Source organism: Tripterygium wilfordii, chromosome 10, assembly GCF_013401445.1.
Source record: "Tripterygium wilfordii isolate XIE 37 chromosome 10, ASM1340144v1, whole genome shotgun sequence".
Lineage (NCBI taxonomy): Eukaryota > Viridiplantae > Streptophyta > Magnoliopsida > Celastrales > Celastraceae > Tripterygium > Tripterygium wilfordii.
In genome coordinates, this window is record NC_052241.1 from 7,327,691 (window position 1) to 7,344,481 (window position 16,791).

At 33.6% G+C, this 16,791-nt stretch overlaps 1 protein-coding gene across 9 annotated transcripts; it reads right to left on the reverse strand.

The window, feature by feature from the left end:
* Positions 1 to 5,366: 5,366 nt before the first annotated feature.
* On the reverse strand, positions 5,367 to 15,589 carry LOC120008130. 9 transcript variants are annotated; one of them, XR_005470300.1, is made up of 14 exons: positions 15,433 to 15,589; positions 15,237 to 15,309; positions 12,802 to 12,933; positions 12,283 to 12,650; positions 12,053 to 12,198; positions 11,844 to 11,976; positions 10,454 to 10,558; positions 9,931 to 9,987; positions 8,807 to 9,018; positions 8,611 to 8,730; positions 8,411 to 8,523; positions 6,436 to 7,856; positions 5,889 to 6,210; positions 5,369 to 5,761 (listed from the first exon to the last, which is right to left on the reverse strand). XR_005470300.1 is itself a non-coding variant. In XM_038858659.1 (3 exons), exons 2-3 carry the CDS (start codon positions 6,195 to 6,197, stop codon positions 5,702 to 5,704), a joined length of 369 nt encoding a protein of 122 aa, XP_038714587.1. In that variant the 5' UTR covers positions 6,198 to 6,210; positions 6,436 to 7,117; the 3' UTR covers positions 5,452 to 5,701. The 9 variants fall into 9 exon arrangements, 1 of the variants encoding a protein (XP_038714587.1); XR_005470304.1 differs by having other exon boundaries at positions 5,367 to 5,761; positions 8,807 to 8,912; positions 11,844 to 12,198; XR_005470305.1 differs by having other exon boundaries at positions 5,367 to 5,761; positions 8,807 to 8,950; positions 11,844 to 12,198.
* Positions 15,590 to 16,791: the final 1,202 nt, after the last annotated feature.

Here is a 16,791-nt window from a genome sequence, read left to right on the forward strand (position 1 = left end):
TATGAAAAATTGTGGCTTGCAGACATAAGAAGCAATAATAAATGAGATGTAAAAACTAGGAGATAAAGGAGGTGCGCTATCTTTTCTATAAAATTTATAATTTATGAGATGTTTTTTAGTTATTTTACAACTTTGTTCAAAAAACCAACGCAAAAAATAATTGTTAAACTCTGAGCATATTTTTTCTTTATGCATCAAATTTTTCGTTCATTCTTAGAAAATTATTTATTAACGTATTGAGAAAAATGTATTGTAGTTATTTGTTCATCTCATAATTATTTTCATTTTCTATAATTCAAGCTTTGTTATTCATTATGATAATAAAGTATCAAAAAATTATCAAAAATATTTATTTTTTAAATTAATTATGTGTCGCGCGAAGCGCGAGCATGCAACTAGTATACATATATAGTTAAAGATAAGTGATGCCCGTGCAACGCGCGAGTTCACTTTAGTTTTTATATAAAGCATGATATCATTAATTACCTGTAAAAGAGTATTAAAATGTGCATTACTACTGGTTCAACTAAATTTAATGACAATAATTAACAAATTAGTTTTTAAGTTGTGGGTTTTTATTGTCATAAAAAAGTCTATGAGATTATTATAATTACCACGTTTTTTCCTTTGCAGATACAATCGAAATGGAAGTTTAGAAATTACAATTGAAAGTAAATTTAATGGTGAAACGTGCGTTATTTAATGATTTAAAATACTATTATAATTATGACATTTTAAAAGGGCTTTAAGAGGCTATTATAATTATAAAAAAAACAATTACAATAGAAAATTTGGTAACTCTTATCCTCCTTGTGTATAATATCATTTGTTAATCTATTGTTTATGCACAACGCTACATCCCATTTCGTAACCCCCAAAAGACCCCCAAATATATGTGACATTAAAATAGCCACTGATTAAAAACAAACATGTATAATCTATTTCACATCCAACATTCCACATTAAATGGAGGTATTTTGGGGGTCATTTTTTGGGAGGTCTCAAACATTATTCATTGCTTATAATCGAGCTTGCAAATTATACGTCTTTAAATGCCAATAATTGACGTTACAAGTAAATTTATAACCTACACTATATAAATAAATTACATAACTCACATAAAATAAATTTAATTACATAAATTATGAAGATGTAGAGACATATTTCTCTATATAAATAACAAAGAAATGTGCATTGCAAACATTTTCTTGAGGAGCGAAAAAAAATAAATCAAAAAACAACAAACTAAACAACATATCTCTCAACTCAGCTATGCTTGACTAGTACATCCAAGTTAAAGTTCCATGCATGTGTGACTCCCTAAATGCAAAGAACAACAATAAATTCATCAACATTGACATGCTTATCTTTGATGAAAGGTAATTGTCAATTAGTATGTTCAATAATGTTGTGCATGTCAGCCCATGTCCAATGGCCGATATCTTTAAAGGACTTCTCTGTTTGTTCCAACAAATGCTGCTTTCCAAATATAGGGAAGTTCATTTCGATAAATTGTGCAGAAGGATTTACGTTAATCCTTCCGTTGTTATAGCAAAACCTTGACATAAGCTCAAAAATCTCTACCCCTCCTGGAATGTCATAAAATACACTTTTTAATTTTTTGCCGTCCCAGCTGATTCACCAAACAATTTTCTTAATCTGCTTGAATATGAAGAAATAATTTCCTACAGATATTAATGTCATTTTTTATTGATGGAGGATATTAATGATACTAAGGAGTTAGAATTAAGTATAGTGCATGTATGTTACATAAATGACCACAATTCTGGAAGAGAAAACCCAAAGTCAATGAGAATTGTAAAACTTCAAATAGAACAAATTGAAACTCTTATCTAGGATAAAATTACCCAAAAAATTGGAAATGGAAGTGATAAATTGGGTTCGTTTTCTCATAATATAAAGTTTTGACGGAAAAGAAATTCAAGATAACTAATCAAGTCAGGAAAAAAAATGGAATCTAAAGGAGACCTCCAATTAGTTAAACAGAGATTGCATGACAATTATTGGAAAAAGTTAGGAAAATTTTGAATGCATGCAATGCATTAATGATATTGAGACACTTAAAGTTATATGATGCTTTGAATTAAAATATTATTCCCAAATATATTTATTGAAAAATTTGTTGAAAAATTTTGAAAAATGTATTTAACAAAGTTCTTTACTTAATTTAAATGTATATATTAAATTAGTTACCATGAATTTCGTGAAAAAATATATAGTGTAACGACCTGTCATGGAGGAGAGTCTGTGGAATTACTAATTTGTCCAAAACATAAACTGTCTATGCAAATCCTCTAAAAATCGTTTAATATAATCCCAAAAAATGTATTTAGAAATCCATTAAGACATAATTAATAAGTATTTAAAATTTAACAAAGTGGAAGTCTTTAATAATCAAACCCTATGCTACCCATAAACCACAATTGTATCCACACCTCGAAAACTGGCCGTCATCTCCGTACTTGCCTGGAAAGGAAGAAAAAAAAATAGAGGTTGAGCTAAATATCCGAGTAGGGGTAAAATACCCGATAAGGACTCGGATATCCATGATGCGAATACCGAGAGAGAGAGAATCACAACGACAATCACATACGATATGACAAAGAGTAGAACTAGTCTACAAATACAACAATCAACTCAAGAGTAGTACAAGAATAGGCAAGAACAATAGGAACATGCTCATGCCACAATCACAACCCAATATGCATACATATAAGTATGCAAATTGTATATGAAAAACACACATCTCCTCCCAATACGTATAGTGCCACAAATCATCTACATCCAATCATCGGCACACGACAGTCCGGATTCCCCCTCGGAGGCCACAGCAATCAAATCCCCGTATAATCATATGGGTAACAGATAAAGGGGAATAAATCCCAGACACTGATTACGTCTCATGATGGTGTGTCACGAACACAGCCATCGCACAAAACCAACCAACCACAATAATTGTTATTGAGCCTCATTTAGAAGGATATGATTTTAATGTGGAAAACTTCCTTGTGTGAGAAGGGAAAAACAAGGACCATAGTCCATCCAAAACTTCTACTATAATCAAAATATATGGGGAAAATGAGTTTTCTCCAGATATTACTAGAGGCAAACACACATCATCAAGAACTTTATCATTGGTAATCAACAACAAATCAAAGAGGAAAGTTGAGAAAAATCTCACAAACCTTAGTAGTGACATTCCTGCAAATTTTGGCAGTTATCAACAACTCCAAACTCCAATCGCACAATGTCAAATTTTCAAACTGATCGGATTACTTTTTTGTTCACGGTCGTCGTTTAAACATTTTCGTGTCTATAGCAAACTCTCGCAGTTTTTGACAGCACTTCCCTCTGTTTTCATCATACAAAGAAAAGCCCCTAATACACACTTCCATATCATAGAGATATGGGTTGATCACTAACCAAAGGCTGGGCAAAAAATAAATTGAATAAGCTCACAATAGTTGGGCTTTGTCACCTTTTATATAGAAAAGGACAATTCAACCAATGTAACACCAAAAAAACCGTTTACTGAGTGGCGGACGCACTTGGAGGCAAGACTCTTGATTTTTAGGTTGGTTTGACTAGCCTGGTTGACTATGGTATATTGGACTTGAATTAGAAGGATGTGAACTGGGCCAGTCCATTGTTCACTTTTCCCTTTTAGTTTTCAAGAATGGACTGAGCTCAGAAAGAAAAATTAATGAATGGATTATTTGCTTCTGAATTTTTTCACCACTGGTTTGCTTTATCTGTGAGAGTGACATTCATTATTCATACTCACGCGGTATAAGTTATAAACCAACAAGTGCATTCTATTGGGCCTGAATTAGAAGGATGTGAACTAGGCCGGTCCATTGTTAACTTTTCCCTTCCCCAAGGAAAAAAATTAATGAATGGACTGTATCAAACCCAAGCCCATTTCAGAACTCATGCGTTTAGGCTGTTATCTCTAGAGAGAGACGGACTTTAGCAGCATCTTTTCGGTCAGACGAGGAAATCAAGAGAGGAGGTCTAAAACTTGGACTGGTATATTCTTTCCCTATGTATTTGCTTTGTAAATGGTCTTTTGTTGATTAATGTCAAAATGACTTGGTAGATGAAGAAGGTCGTGTCGGCCCGAGAAGCATATTAAGAAATAGAGAGATTATTCTCTATGATTTAAAGATATCATTACACTGATCTCTGGGGTTGATCGATGTTCAAATAGTTTATATTTCTATGATGCCTGAAATATTAAAATTTTGATTTCCTTTGTGTAAACTTGAATTTGTATTATTTGAGAATTTCCAAGTATAGAAGACATTTGAATCTCTAGCCTTGATTGATCCGACCTTAAACTCCAACCATCCTAATGGGTGACTTTTCTACAATGTACTCTTGAATCCTATTATTGTTTTCCTTGAATCTCGACTCTCCAGATGTCGAAATTTGCTTCCCTTGGCTAGCTTTAACAACTTATATATGTTTTGTTGGATCAGCTATTTTCATCATTTATTGTTAACTTTTTTTTTTTTCCGTTTCTCCCCAGATTTATTCAGGAGATGGAGATTGACACTAAGGATGTATTGGTTAGTAGTTTTATTCAATCCTGTTTATGTTCCATTAATGTCATAGTAATTGTTATTTTGTACATGATTTCCATCTTGCGATCTCTCACGTACAAGAACAGGATGTCTTAAATGAAGGATGGATTTCAGCATTGGAGAATGTAAACATTGTGATGCAGCAGTGGCGAGTTGGTTGTAAGATTAGAGCAAATTCAGCGTTGGAGACAAATTTCCAAAGGCCTTAGAGTGGCTCAATACATGCTTGTCTTATTTGTTATTTTATGAGCCAAGTAAATTGAATGTTTAACACATTGGTACGGACATGAGATTGATAGGCTTGTGCCCATAATGGGCGGTGATAGAGAAACACGTAATCAAGGCTTGCTATTGTCGTCATGGTCCACAGTAAACAGAGGATAAATGTTTTAACATTAATGACTTTATATCAATAACTTATTCTAATGCCCATCCACTAGCAGCTGCAGAAAGTTTTTACAGTCTAATTGGTTGAATGTACCCAATAACATAATATTCGGGCTCGGTTTACTGAAACACTATTAGATTAACACGAACAGAATTTGACACCAAATGTCAAGAATGAGTACAAGAAACCAAAAACATAATTGAAGCAACAAAGTTCGAGATATCTAAGATGGCGAAATACCGTTAGGTTTTTCGCTGCTCAACCCCAGAAACACAAATTATGTCAACAATCAATCTTCCAAAAAAACAAGTGACATAGTGTCAGATTATTCATTTACCGTGCACAGAGTACACAGCATGGCTACTGAGACCAAGAAAAAGATTATAAATCAATGTATATGAACACAAATAACTAGTCTTAAGAAAAGAACATTAATAACTTGTCTTAAGAAAAGACCATAAGTAACTAGCAAGCGCATGTGAACTGCTCATCAACTAAGCAACCTCAAGATACAGAAAGTCAACAGACTACATACACACTCTCAATATTCATATGCATATATAACGGGCTAAAATGCTTCGCAGTAAACAGAGGATAAATGCTTTGACATTAAAAATCTGGGACCGTGTACATGCTCAAACAAGAAGCGGTGAGTCCTTGAGGAAAAAAAAGAGGCTCGGTGATATCCATGGTCGAAAAGACATATTCAAAGGCCACTTCTTTGCAAATGCTCAGCGTCTTGAAGTTTGGGTTTGACCCCCATATTCTGTGACAGAAAATCACTTTTAAGCAAGCGAAAGAACAATATAAAGTAAAAGAAAGGGAATAATGTGCTTAAAGGTGATAAAATTGACAACACCAGGTGCCAGGTGGGACTAAGAAAAAGCAATCACCTCCGATAGTTGTTTCATACGTTCAAAATTAAAGTACAAGTCCCTAATGGTCTCAATACATTTCTTCATACTGGTATCCGGCACCCCTTTTGTATCATCAAAGCTGCTTGGTTTAGTAATATGCCTATTCAGCTCGAGAAATGATGGAATATCAGGATGACTCCTCAATTTAGACTCCCAATCCTCCTCAAAAGCATCTTTAGTCTCATTGCCATAGATCACAATATCTCCCAACCAAGAGAGTTCAAGTATGCAATCAATGAAATTCATGCGCTGATACTTTTTCCAAAAGATAACGTTGTCATACATGTCCAATGGATGACTGCCAAAAAAAAAAAAAAAAAAAGAGATAAAAGTCGGAGTTTATCCATCAAATATAATGGACAACATATCTGTACCCCATCAAAATATGGAGCATGCAAGTATGTACAATAATGGAGCATATATAATGAAGAATATAAAAAAAGATGTACGAAAATTGACCATGCAAATATGTACAATGATATTGTAAAGGTATCAAAAAAATAGGGTGGAAAAGAAATCTAACCTCAATGAAGTCTGCTTTCTCGAAAATTGTTCTTATAATACATACAACGGCCTAATTTTTTGATACCTAACATCTGAAACCATTCATAAATAAGATTTCAACAAGTAGAAAGAACACCAACCAATACTGATACACAGATAGCATCTACAGTCAAGTAATCACCATAAGAGTTGGTATCCTTTTCCTTGCTTTCAATGACCTATATGTTTAAAAAATAAATAAGACTGTATTTTAAGTGTACATGTAGCAACCAAATCTTGTTCCAATGTAACTTAGGTTCAAGAATATGCTAAGGGGTAGCATTCTGAAAATTGTATGTAATCCACTGCTTCTAGCATTCATGATCAAAGATAGACAGAACAACACATGAAGTACAGTATAGAAAGAGAAGTAAGCAGAAGTACCAATGAAGTTTAAGATGGCTCATGTTAAAGAAAGTGTGAGAATTACCTGAGAAGGAAAAGCAGATGCAAGAGAAACTGTTGGAAAAATAGTAAATGCACTCAATAAGCAGCAACGACTGGCCAAATATAAGCTCACACACCAAAAAAAACTCGAGCATTGTCCAAATATAAGCTCACATATGCGATCATCCAGAAAAAAAAGAGCAAGAATCACAAAATGATTCAAGATCAAGCATACTATTTAGCCTGATCAATGATCAGCCTACTGTCTTTGAAGTTGTAACAGAAAGGAAGCCTATAAAGGATAAATCAAGCATGGGCAGTGGAAGCAAATCTAAGGGTAGCTTGAAGGTTTGATCAAACAAACTCTTCTCTGAGTAGGGTAGTGAGATAATTAGTAATCTGGATTCTGTTTCGCAGTTTGTTGCGTTAGATAAGAAATTATAGCAAGATTTAGTTCAATTTTATTTTTTACACTTTCACTATTTAAACCTCTCCATCTTCGTTCCTTTTCGTCACACTCGACTCAAGTTATCTATGTGCTCTGCTTCTCTGAAAAGGTTGTTTTTACTTGGAGTGAATTAGAAAAAGAACAGTTAATGGTAGAAAATACTCATGGCGAGGAAACATGTCATGTGCCTTTGGGACTAGCTTTGTTAGCCCCAAGTCTGCAATGGCACCCGCTCCCTAACTCCAAAAGTGTTAATTAAAGGGTAACCCAAAAACAACTCGGCCATACAAAACGAAACTAAATGACAAAACAATGCCCCGATTAGTAGCTAATAAGGTCAAGAAAAGTAAGCCCCATTCCAGAAGGCTCAAATATGTCTTCTGCCTAACAGATACTGGGCATACTTAAACAAATAAATTAATTACCAAAAAGCCATTCAATCTTTCGCAAAAGAAATCGAACCAAAATGCATGTAAAGAATTAAAGCAAACACAATTACCTTTTATTAAATGAAGAGGCATACACAGAGAGGGAGGAAGAACCGAAACCCAACACCACATCATAACCTACCCCAATAACCCATGAGGCAAATAATTATAAAAATATCAGACAGAATTAGTTATGATTAATCTAACTAATATGTGAGTACAGCTTCAGTTCAAGAACATAATTGATTAACGTCATTTTGGACAACAGTTGCTACCAACAACCAATGTTAAATGACGTCGTTTTCTGTCCACAACTGCTGGCAAAACCAAGCCCACTCGTGAGAGTACCATAAAAGACTCCCAACTCACCATCACAAAGATAGTGATGGCATGGGGTTTGAGCTTTGGATTCAGCTCCAGGTAACATCTGATTCTTTCAAGAACGTGAAAAGTTTCTCCATCAATTTGACGATCTAATACAGGTAAAAAAGAAGAAGGAAGAAGGGCTAATAATTATAGACTCGTCAATAACAATCACAGCAACAATGGCAACGCAGTAGATAAAGTATAAAGAAGAAAACCACTAAGATATAAATGTCATTTACAAAGGTCCTAAAAGATATGGGTTAAGTTTTTTTTATTCATAGTTTAAACATATAAGGAAACGAAAACCAAGTGAAACATCTACTCACTCTTTGGTCTTGATTTATCCATGCATTTCCTCTGCGTAAGTAGCTCTAGCAGCACCACTCCAAAGCTGTATACATCACTTTTTGCTGCCAAGTGCCGTGGCCATGCCAAATATCTGACATTTTTAGCATGTATTACACGTCTCTTAAATCTCAATATACATGTACCAGAATGACTTGACAAATTGAGCTTAAATTGATACCTGTTGAGACATATTCTGAAGCTGCATACCCATATGTCCATCACTCTTGTTGTGACATGTGTTTGATCCCTCAGGTCCCATCTTTGCTAGTCCAAACTCTGATAATTTTGTTGTGAAATCCTATAAACAGAACAACAGGCCTCTTCATTAGTCCAGTAAAAAATATTGATTATTTGTTGTTGATGAATATACTTACAGTATCCAGCAAGTCATTGGAAGTCTTGAAGTCGTGGTATATCACTGGATTCTCTGCTCCATGAAAGAAGGAGAGGCCTTTAGCAGCGCCAACTGCAATCTTTAATCTTGCACTCTATGGCAGCAATACTCAAAGTCCTTTAATCTTCACCTCATGTAATTCAACCAGTATCAATGCAGAAACTTTTTGGCATAGCAGGTTGACCAACAAAGCTTTGTAGTAAACACAATGTACAGATTTAAGAACTTATTGAAAAAAAGAATAATGTCCCAACATCAGATTAAAAAATAGTCTAACCGAGTTGATAAATGAACAGATAAAAAACAATCCAAACCAGCGTCATCAAAACTTTGAAACAAAATTAGTAGAGAAGACAAATATAATGGTAAGAATAATAGAGGGAAGGCAATGTGTAAAATTCACAGAAACCCAAAAAAATAGAAGGAATTAAATAGCAATCATACCAAAGGATGACACAGGAAACACATAGAAGAAAAATAGATCCTGACAACAGAAGACATACAACAACCAACGAACCAAAAAAGAAATCACAAAAAATTAAACCTGTATGAAATTGATGGAAGTTTAAATCGCAAAATAAATCACACTAAACATAATGTTTTCGCACACAAATGCCATGCAGGCTATAATCTGATTGAAGAATGGCATACACATGTATTTGGTCAACAAACAGAGATACCAAAAACTTGTCGAACAGTCTCAACCACATCAATGCTTCTCCAAGGAAAGTAAACATCAAAGAACAGGGAAAAAACAAACTAATCTTCTCGGTCCTCCAAAGATGGAAGCAATAGAAGTAGTCACACCATACTGTAAGAAGCAAAGGACAATGAACAACACTAAAAGATCACACACCAACTCAGCTGTACTCAAACATCAATAGTTGGAAGCACAATAGCTCCCGGAAATCATAATAAAATCTTGAAAACCACAAAAACCAACACATTCACCTACAAGCACTCACTGAAACACGCGCCATTATGGAAGTGTCATACCAAAGTCAAAAGTTTGAAGATTCATAATTTTACACATAAACTCAAACACCACAAGCGAGAGTACAAATAGAGACCGCAATTTAGTATATTACATAGATAAAAACGTACCTTCATTAGTTTGTAGGATGATTCCTGAAGGAATATAATCACCCCTCATTCTGTAGCCTAGTTGATATACAAAGCAAACAAATTGAAAGAAAGGAAGTAAGAGAAAGAAAAAGATGACAAACAAATTTAAGTTCAAGATGATAAGAAAAGGTCAAAGAATCAAAGAGTAGTTAAATTATTCCAACAAATAAAAGGAGAAGAATTAGTAAATAAAAGTGAGGCAAAATTAAGGGCTGCAAATTATGCATTGGATTTTTATCACCACAAAGGAATTAGAGGAATTGGTCCCTCTTATACGTAGAAAACCGCAATAGGCAGTAAGCATACCCCCGGTGCGTTGCCAATTTCATCCATAGAGGTTCAATGTAATAGAAGTACATGAATGAAATATGACAAAAACTGAAATTAAAAGGCATGGTAGAGTTAAAACCTTAGCACAAACAAAGAAGGAAAAAAATGTCATATGACAGTTAGAAATATACACATAAAAGCACCTATTTTTGTCATATGACAATAAGCATACCCCCGACGTCGTTTGCATCATCATAAGTAGCTTAACCTCTACTTTGCTTCCATGTGTCAAGATCAGCAATTATAAGTCCTTTTCCCATTATTGGCTCTAGAATATCTGCAAGAATTCCCTAATTAAAGCAGTGTGTGAAAACAGCGCATATACATGCATGTATATGCATATGTAATTTATATGCATATACATGTATCTGCATGTAATGTAAAAACAGTAATTTATTTACATAAATTATTTATATAATTTAAGTCAATGTACATCTTCACTCCTCATTGTATTTAGTATTTGTAATATGTAACATAAAAACAGTGCTTGATATATGAACCAAACTGAATATCAAAATCATTCATTTTCTTCTTTTACCATCAAACTGTCTTGATCTCAGGTACATGTAAATGAGAATGTATATATGATAGAACTGGGTTTACAAAAACGTATATGAAAAAGGGGGCACGTGGCAAAGCATGATTGGGGCACTTCTTGTTGCCTTATTGGGTTTAACTTTTACTTTGTTTCTGAATTGTGTCGCTGGGTGTTGTTTTTAGGTGCTGGCAGGCAGCTGTGTGGAGCAGTCTGGATTTTGGTGGTTTTCTCTGCAAGAGATTAGGAGGTCCTAGTCCCTTGAAGACTAGGGTTTATGTCCATTTCGCTGTGTTTTTCCCCTTGTTTAGTTGTAATAGACATTGTCCTTGAGTGAAATATATCCAGTAATGTTTAAATATTTGGTTTCTATTTCTGGAATCTATCAATATATATGTATGCAAAACATCAAAGAGAGAGAGAGAGAGAGAGAGAGAAATTCATATAGAAATTAATCTTGGGAACTTGATAAATTAGTCAAACATTGATTTATAATGAGTCTCCAAGTGCTGAGAAACTTCTAAAAGAAAAAAAAAAAAAAATACACAAAATAGTAGCGAATAAAACAATCAGTAGCTAGAGGAAGAAGAAAACTAAGTATGCATAACCAATCCACCATAAAAAGACCCGCCGTACAACACAAAGAACTAACCCAGCAAGCTAATCATATAACAATGTTGCAAACAAATGGCCCAAGCTCCAAGAACCACAGAATAATGAAAGGTAAATTAAAGCTTAAAAGCGGCAGACAGTCCATATGCAAACAAAAGACAAAATCAAAGGATTGCAACAAATGAATGAAAAGGCAACAAAACAGGAAACAAAGATTAAATCCACCGTAATCAGACTCAATTCGACAAAAACCAACCTTAATCAGACTCAATTCGACAAAAAAGAATTGTAAATCAAATAAAAAAATAAACTCTCAATGTAATCAATTAAATCTCCCTCCACATATTATCCATGGTATAACAAATCTCCTGGTCAATGTATCAATGTAATATTATAAATTATAGACACTACTTACTCCAAAGTGAAATTCTTCAAAAAAAGGTCAAACACAAATTTTGAACCACCATCAACATTGCATTTGCTATTGATCTCCTCAAAAAGTTTCCTCAATTCTTCACGCACTTCAACTTTGTCATCAATTTAATGCTCTGCAACCATATTGTTAAAATCTATTAACAATCAATAAGAGCATCAAAACCAACAAAAGGTATTAGAAATATAGACCTCGCAGGTCAAATCTCAAAAACTAGGCAAAAGTAGCACGATCCTGCATGCAAGTGCCATCATACTCCACAATGTAAATATTCTCCAGAGATAAGCGACAACGCAATTGTGTATCACCCAAAAGCCAAACAGATCCAATTATATCCCTATATCAAGTACAAACAAATAAGAATTACCAAGATGTATAAGGAAGCAAAATAATTAATCTGAGGTACGGCATTATTACTAACCTTAAGATGCTTTTATAGGATATAGATGGGAAAAAGACGTGTCCGTCATCGTAAAGTGTACAGGATTTATAAAGTTTTTCTCTGGATGGTTTGAAAAGAGCACCTTCCGTTGCGAAGGAAAGATACCACGAAGTATCTGCTTCCACTTGAAAGGGAGGTGGCAAGTATGGTCCAAAGTGACCAAGCATTGTCAATAATATGTCACATACCATCCATGCATTGTCTTCATCAGCAAACTTTGAAATACGGCACCCGCGAGTTTCTACAAATACTGATGCATCACGTAGCTCAAGCCTTATATGACCAATGATCTTATCCTTGTCCTGATTGAGAGCGCTTCAAAATCAAAATGAAGCTCCGTTTGAAACCTGTACTCCAAGATTGACAAAACCAAAAACAATTAGTAGTCAAGTAAATCCCAAGCTCAACATGCCAGTAGGGCAGTAACCTTCAAAACATAAAGTTGTAGTTGAAGATTGTGAAAAAGAAAAACTGATGGTAAAAGAAACAATACAGCACCATTTAAATTGTAAAGTTACTGGTAGATCACGTTGCTCATGCACCTCATCCTCTACCTGATAGAGATCTTTTTTTCTTCTTTTGACCTGATAGAGATCTTCAGAATCAAAATGAACCTCCATTTGATGATACCTGTACTCCAAGATTGACAAAACCAAAACCAATTAGTGTTTGAGTAAATTCCAAGCTCAACATGCCAGTAGGGCAGTACCTTCCAAACCATAAAGCTGTAGTTTAAGAATGCACAAAACCGTTCCCTTTCGGACTACTCTTTCAGAAAGCTTTATGCTTCAGATAATGGCAATTAACAGAAACAATAATCCGTACAAACAAATAATGATGAAATCAAAATTGAAGAGCACATAATGTTGGCAAAAACCACCTAAAGAGATAAACCATCAAAGCACTCAAAACCCTAAAACTAAATTATGGCATGAAAAAATGGCCATTCACTAACTCTCAATATCCATTAAAAGAAGGAAGTATTGAGCCAAACATTCATGTGAAACCACCAAAAACCTGAAACTGATGGCAATCAATGACTACCAATCCAAAATAATCAACACGAAATTGAAGACAACCAGGGGCAACGCAAGCAGCAACCATCCAAAGGATACCTGGTCCATTTAAAACCCGAAAACCGATCCCATAGGGTTTGGAAACGGTATTGGTTTTGATTTTCAAACCCATTATGGTTTAGGGTCGGGTTTGGTTTTTGATGCCGGGTTTAGGGTACCCGAACCGTTTAATAAAATAAGTGAATTATAGTAATAATGTTATAAATCATATATATATATAAAGATATATTATTAGGATGTTAAATTTTAACATGAACAAACATATTAAATAAAGTAATATAATTGAATTACAAATTATATATTCAAAATATAACATGGTAAGTCATATTATTTTTTAAGAAATTTAATTATACATTTATAGAAAAATTTAAAAAGTTAAAAGTTAAATGGTAAACGGGTACCCGATGGTAAATGGTTATGGAACGGTTCCGGTTTTGGAAATTTAAATGGTTTTTTTAAACGGTTTTGGAACGGTTTTGGTATTCGGTACCTTAAATGGAAACGGTTTTGGTATTCACTAATTGGAAGGGTACCCGATCCGTTGCCATCCCTAAGTGGGACCAGATGGAAATAGGGGTTGTTAATGACTAGAGTTAAATGAAAGAGTTCCTTCGAAACAGAATTTCAAGCCCTTAAAGAAGTATCTTAAATAATGAAGGATTTCTAACCTATGATTCATAAAAAGAAATTTTCAAAAAGTCCATTTAAAGAAAAAATCTAAATCCTAACTTTAATACTGCCTTAAATGCCAACCATCTCAATGCCACCTAAAATAGAACTTGGGTCGATCAGATCAGAGTTACACAACTAAAATTTACTCATCATCAAGAAACTTTCGACACCTTAAATAAACCTGTCAACTCCTTTCCACTTCTTTTTTTATCAATATTTTCACAAGGAAGACATGCTCCATTGTATTCCTCCTTTACTATTAGAGAGAAAAAGAAGCGCTTGGGTCATAAAATATAGAGGAATATCTTTCGGAATTCAAGTGCAAGAGAAAGATTCATAAACGAAGCTAGCTCAAGGAGTTCAAAATCTTCTCAATTAATTCATTTGCAATAATTCCACAGAGCAATATGGAATTTCGAAGCACAAGCAATAACATATATATCCCTTCATTCTAGCACATGAATACAATGGCAGGACTAAACTTGGTTATCACTCAAGATAGCCTTTACTCTTCTACCACCTCTTTGTTTCTCTTTTCATATTTGTAGTTATTCTCCTGAATACAAGGTGCCCACCCATGCTCCAAGGAAAGTAATATCAGATATGATTCAAAACTTATCCTCAATGATATTGCCTATGTTACTATAAAGATACAGATATCTTCATTAACTATTCATTAAAAAAAAGTCTCTGCTTCTAATTTGAGAGAAAAAATAACATGTCATTAGGATCATAAACCTTCCCTTAAAATTTGAGATGCACAATCGATTTCAATTTAAATATAATCAGCTCTAAAGCTTTGCATAGAATACTTGCACCAACCAAGTCTAACCAATCAATTGTATCTAAAGAGAAAGAGCCTCCCGCTAAACACATCCTTAACGCCATGGCAATGACAAATAATAAACTCATGGAAGCATAAAAAAATATTTACTGAAGATAATAGCAACGGTAAAAGGAAAATATAATACGATAAAAACTAGAAACAGGGTCTAAATTGAATCGGATTGGTATAACCGTAAAAGAGGACCCCAATCCAATAAGGTAGACTATTGGATTCTGGATCTGTAGCAGTTTCTGGAAACTACAAAATCTCTGTCTTGCAAGAAAACCAAAAAAAAAAAAAAAGCAATAAAAACCAACAGCTTATAGAAGACAGGACGAAGATAATTATTGGAGACTCACAGAGTTTCAAATACCCCGGTTTCAACTGAAGAGGATTGATTCACAACGCGAGTTTTTGTACGAGCTGAAGCACCTGACAAAGCAGAAAGCAAAGTGAGCGCACACAGATAGAACAACAGAATTGAGAAAAAAAAACGTTGGGAAAGAGCAGAAGAGACAATAAACAGATCTGAAAAGCAATAGGATTACGAAATACTTCACACACGCCGCTAGGGTTTTCGTCCTCTCGATTTGCGTTTGGGATGGAATTCCAAATTTTTTCGGTTCAAGCGTGTACATAGAGGCACCGTACGCGTGGCCCCGACACCCAGCTGCTTTAAATGAGAAGGGATGTACGAATAAAAAACCCAAATCCAAATGCAATGAATCTTTAGTTGTTGGGCCCAAACACATCAATAAACAAAAGTTCAACTTTATCATTTCCAAACAAATCAATAAGCAAAACCAAACCCAAATTTATAATGTCGAAACAAATTAATGAACAAAAGCATATATATATATATACACTTCATCTTTTTTTCCCTCTCAAACTTTAATGCTTTCTTTAGATTTTTTTAATTCTTATTATTTTGAAGGTATTTTAATTTTTATTATGTTGTAATTGTTTTTTCATAATCGTAACATATTTGATTTTCTATTTGTGTAGTCTTCTAACAACAATTTAATAATTTAATGATTATCCTTTATCACTATTAAATTATAATATAAATATAATTTATTACTATACAAATCATAAATTTATTATTTTAAATTATGATAATCATACAATATATAAAAATATAAGACACTCATAAATTTTTTCCCCTCCTAAATTTGCAATATTTTTAGAATATTATTAATTATTTTTCTCCTAAATTAACATTGAAATATTTTTAAACTAAAGATATAGTGGATAGTAAGATATAACAGAAAATATTAACCAACATAATTTTTCAAAATATATTTTAAAAAATTGTGATAGCAAACATTTTATTTTTTTGGATATATTTAAATATATTTAAAATATTGTGATAACTAATCTTAGGCATATAGTTTTCTTGAACACCTAACATAAAAATTTCGGAGAAAAAAAACATATCCAAATAACACGATATACACTATGACTCTCTAGGATCACGTGTTACTTTTTTTAAAGTTATTATGCCTTGAGAGAAAACCTTTGGAGACACATAATCAATGGAATCAAACAATCTAACAACTGGGTCAATGAATTTCTCAACATAACTCAATTTAAATTCTATGATCTTCATGGAGAACCTTCAGACTCATTCAAGAAAAGACAGTTTCTAGTTTTTAGTTTTTTGAACACAATGTCAGCATTGTGAAGATAGAAGATAATAAAGGAGAAGAATACTCAATGAATAGGGTATAACCTCGGACTTAGAAAGAGTTGCTAATGTACATTAATATTAACAAATACAAACAAATGGATAAATTTGTAAGGGGCATGTAATGGGAAGAAAGATGCAGAAACTGGGTAAACCAAATTCAAATAACATATTTCTAACTATCCTATTTAAGTTTACAGGAATTAGAATATTCCTTATAATGGAAA

Coding starts and splice junctions, on each gene's coding strand:
- LOC120008130 (XM_038858659.1), bottom strand. CDS start 6,197: ATGTATGACAACGTTATCTTTTGGAAAAAGTATCAGCGCATGAATTTC. Junction 5,762..5,888: donor GTATGAAACAACTATCGGAG/GTGATTGCTTTT, acceptor TTTCTGTCACAG/AATATGGGGGTCAAACCCAA.